Raw genomic sequence first — 4,143 nt, forward strand, 5'->3', positions numbered from 1 at the left:
TAGCAATGATGAGTGAAAACAGACCCAATAACAATGGTGAAGAAAACGACCACTATAACAGCAACAACAATAAACCCAGGTTTATGTATTTCTTTCATCTCTCTCCCTCTCTCGAACCAAGATGTCGTCCATACAGTCAATGTGGCAGTAGTCTGCGAGATCTGGGCTGTTTATCATTTGGGCCCATGATTAATGTGGCCATCTGCTCATGAGGTGGGTCACACATGCACATTCAATGTAGACCTTTGGCTAAAAATGTGCAGCCTATTCGATTGATTGTTGGGGCAGAATTTGAAACATAGACATATTGGAATCAGATAAGTAGTGTGCTTGTGCCCTTGATGGGCCAGTCTGAAAGTGGACCACACACATTGAATCAATGGTTAGGGATCTGACAAAAACTAAGCCATAAATCATACACATTTTATTTCCTCTTCTTTATAGCAGAATACTGAATGGAAGAAACAAAGCGCCGTTAATTGATCAAGCCGCAATTGGTGACAAGAATCTTCGAATAAGGCCGATTGAAGCCTCTTTCTGCAACGACGGCCCGCTTATCTCCAATCAACTTGGCCACCCTGATCACCAAACAGAGCACTGAATTTTTAGTCAAAGAATGAGATGCAATCACCATGAAAAAAGCAGTTGCAATGAGGAATTTATGCCATCCATTTGGGGCTGCAGATCCTGTGTTTTGATGATCTGGACTGTTGGTCTGATGGGTTTCGCCAGGTGGGGGTGCCCCAAAATCTCCGAACCTGGAATATTTCAACCCATTTGATCTGTGGCTTGCAGATAGATAATTGAGAATCGAAATGCAGTAACCACCATCATTATAGTAGCTGTTAGCATTGTACTCCCATGTGTGTGGCCCATATACCCACACGTGCTTTTAGAAACTTTTGTTATAAACTGTTGGGGAACCGTGGAAGCACGCGGAGATGGATCAAGCAAAGTATTCCAATCGTACAAACAAGTTCAAATATAATTATTTTTTAAAAAAAAAAAATTTAATTTTACGTGGAGAATCTTTTGTAAGAAAAAACCACAGCACAAAGTTATAGTAATGCACTATGAAAGCAAAAAATTACAAGAGATACAAAATACCAATTCGAACAAACATTGAATTTTCCTCATAATTCAAGTTATCCCCTTGAAACCTTTGGGAACGAATTTTAAAAACCTAGAGCACATCTCTATATTCCCAAGTCCTGATTACGCTCAATATATATAGCCCCATATAGTATCACAATCGGAATAGGAAACAAAGCCCACACTTCCGCAATTCTGTACACGCTTGATGGCACCTTCAATGGGACTTCGATGGCATCGAGGATCTGCCAATGGCATCAAATACCTTCGATAGCATCAAGAAAACACCAAAATGTTCCAGTGATAAAATATAAATTTTTTAAATTTTTCTGATGGCATTAAGTGGTTTATCGATAGCATTGATAGACCCTGTTATTTACAAATTTAAAACATCAACAGCATAAATTATCTCAAATCTCAATCAAGCTGCTAGAAATCCATGTGAAGGGTGAATACCAGGGAATATAAGTTTTTATGGGATTTTGGTTCACCATGATGAGTGAGAAAAACCCAATCTATAAACAGACAATGACCTCGACATCTGCTCAAAAACATGTAGTGCTCCTATCATTAGCACAGTCTAGAAGAGGGAAATAGGGAGAAGGTGTGCCCAGAGGTGATTAACACCATTGGATATGTAGCCAAGTGATCATGACAGATCACCATTAAGCGTGGGTGCACAATCTAAAGACCTGTTTAGTGGTTTTGGTTTATTAATTTGTGTGTGTCCAACCATGAAATGGGAATTTGAGGCCGGCTTTGATGCCCTTGCGAAAAAGGTTTTTCTATAACGGTGGTTTTCAAGCCTGCTTTCCTGGTCACGTGGTGTTGACAGTGCAGCACCTATCTTGTTGAGAGGATGATAAGATGGGGTTTACAAAGTGCGCCCTGTAAGCGAAAAGTATAGGACAGTTTAAAATCATCCAAGAAAAGGAATTGTCTTGAGCACTTCATGAACATTACTTTCTTCATTGTATGGAAACTGTTGTGTTTTTTTTAAGTCCATCAAAACTGTTGAATATCAATCACAAGGGAATAAAGGAGTAGCTTTTGTAAAATGAAAATTTCTCTAATGTTGTAGTGAGAGAGAATGGATAAAAATAAGTGTTTCAAATCAAAGCTCCGTATTTATATTTGGAACCATCATCTTATAATAATCTTAATTAGAGGCTAACTCCAATATTTTTAAATTATAAAGATTATGAACTTTGTCAAATTACAACATTTGTTTTCTATTAAGAAAATTTAATCTACACTCTAATTAAGTAGATCCAATATAAAACTTATAAGGCTAAAATCCTCCGTGGAGGAATAACACTGCCAAATTCACAAGTAGACCAGAAATAATTCACCTCAATCTCGAATTACTTGTCCTAAGCTATTGATTTGATCACACGTAATCAATTCCAAATTTCCAATACTGCAAGAAGGTTAAGAGGTTTAAGAAAACAGCTTGCAGAATAAAATGCAATGACCATGATCACAAACACAAGGTGAGAGCAGTACAAACAGTGAGAAACTTAGGTGCACATTCTGTTTATATGGGGGGCTGTCTTGGTGATTTGGGCCGTTGATCTGATGGGCCCCACCAGTGCCAGGTACCACTAAAATTCAACCTTCAATGGGTGCATTACTAGAGAAACAAAAAAGAAAACAGAGAACACCAATGGCCCACATTCCAAAAAAAAACAAGGCCAGGGAGTGGATGTTCAGGATCTTCCAATCTGCAAGATTTTTAGGGCATTTTCCTTATCCATGGTAAGCCATCAGATCAAAGGTCTGGATCAAAGAAACAAGGGTTTCCTACATTTCATGAAACAGCAATACCTGAAGTAAGGAGAGGCTGTGTTCTCCTGCACAGTCTTCACCTTGGAGATCTTCTCCACCACATCCATACCATCCAAAACTCTTCCAATCACCAGCGTCGACAAATCCAGCTCCGGCGAGTCTTTGGTGCTCATTACAAACTCCGTTCCATTCGGGTCCTTCCCAACTTCCTCCTGATCAATCTCCAGCTTCCCTTTTCGGGCCACCAGCTTCAGCTTCGGAGGTGGCTTCGAAGGATCCCTGACGACAATCCCCACCGTCCCTGCTACATTCTTTATCCCGGGGCACCTCTCAGTCGCCTTTTCCCACTCTTCCACCAGACTATCCACCACCAGATCGCTCCCCGTCCTCTTCGCAAGCTCGGCATCCACACCGTATGATCGCACCCCACCATGTTGTACGTAATTGGGCATGATCTTCACAAATTCCTTTCTTCTATAACTAATACCTGCCGCCCCACTAATCAGGCCAGAGAATCTGGCGGCGCCCGCTGGTGTTTTGTCTCCGTAGAGACCGATGACTATGCGGCCCACCGGCTCACCATCAATGGAGATGTCCAAGAAGGCTCGCTTCGTAGGCATTCTTTCCGTGCAGCTATCAGCATTTGAATTCTCCTCTTTCCCGCCATCAGCAATGTCGCGGGGGCCTTCTTCCAATCTAGCTTCATTGTAGGCATTTGATTTCTCCTCTTTCCCGCCATTACCAATATCTCCCAGACCATCTTCCAAACCAACTTCACCGTCTGCATTTGAATTCTCCTCTTTCCCGCCATTACTGTTATCGGCGGGGACTTCGTCCAAACTAACTTCGTTGTTGGAATTTGAATTGTCTTCTTTCCCGCCATTACTAATGCTGGTGGGGCTGTCGTCGAATCGAGCATCGCTGTCCGTGTTTGAATTCTCTTCTTTCCCGCCGATGTCGGCAGGGCCTTCGTCGGCCCGAGCTTTGGATGAGCGGAACGGATCGATGGCGTCGGAACATGTTCCTAAGAGCAAGAGAAGAGATGAGGATGGCCCACGGATCGTAAGGTCGCGGCGCGAGATCTTGCAGGTGTGCCTGGAAATGGACGGTGTGGATTTGAATGTGGAGCGATGATGGGTGTATGAATTGGGTTGTGGTGGATTGAAAATCTGGGGTGATGAATTCAAGGCTTTTAGCAGACTCTGCCTCATTTTCTAGAGGCCTCTCTCTCTCTCTCTCTCTCTCTCTCTCTCTCTCACACAC

At 42.3% G+C, this 4,143-nt stretch overlaps 1 protein-coding gene across 2 annotated transcripts; it reads right to left on the reverse strand.

Annotated features, from left to right (window-relative positions):
* LOC131237774 (peptidyl-prolyl cis-trans isomerase CYP26-2, chloroplastic) lies at positions 1–4,143 on the reverse strand. 2 transcript variants are annotated; one of them, XM_058235749.1, is made up of 3 exons: positions 3,638–4,143; positions 2,920–3,565; positions 1–578 (listed from the first exon to the last, which is right to left on the reverse strand). In XM_058235749.1, exons 1-3 carry the CDS (start codon positions 4,089–4,091, stop codon positions 476–478), a joined length of 1,203 nt encoding a protein of 400 aa, XP_058091732.1. In that variant the 5' UTR covers positions 4,092–4,143; the 3' UTR covers positions 1–475. The 2 variants fall into 2 exon arrangements, with proteins under 2 accessions (XP_058091732.1, XP_058091731.1); XM_058235748.1 differs by having other exon boundaries at positions 2,920–4,143.

Source organism: Magnolia sinica, chromosome 2 (genome assembly GCF_029962835.1).
Source record: "Magnolia sinica isolate HGM2019 chromosome 2, MsV1, whole genome shotgun sequence".
Lineage (NCBI taxonomy): Eukaryota > Viridiplantae > Streptophyta > Magnoliopsida > Magnoliales > Magnoliaceae > Magnolia > Magnolia sinica.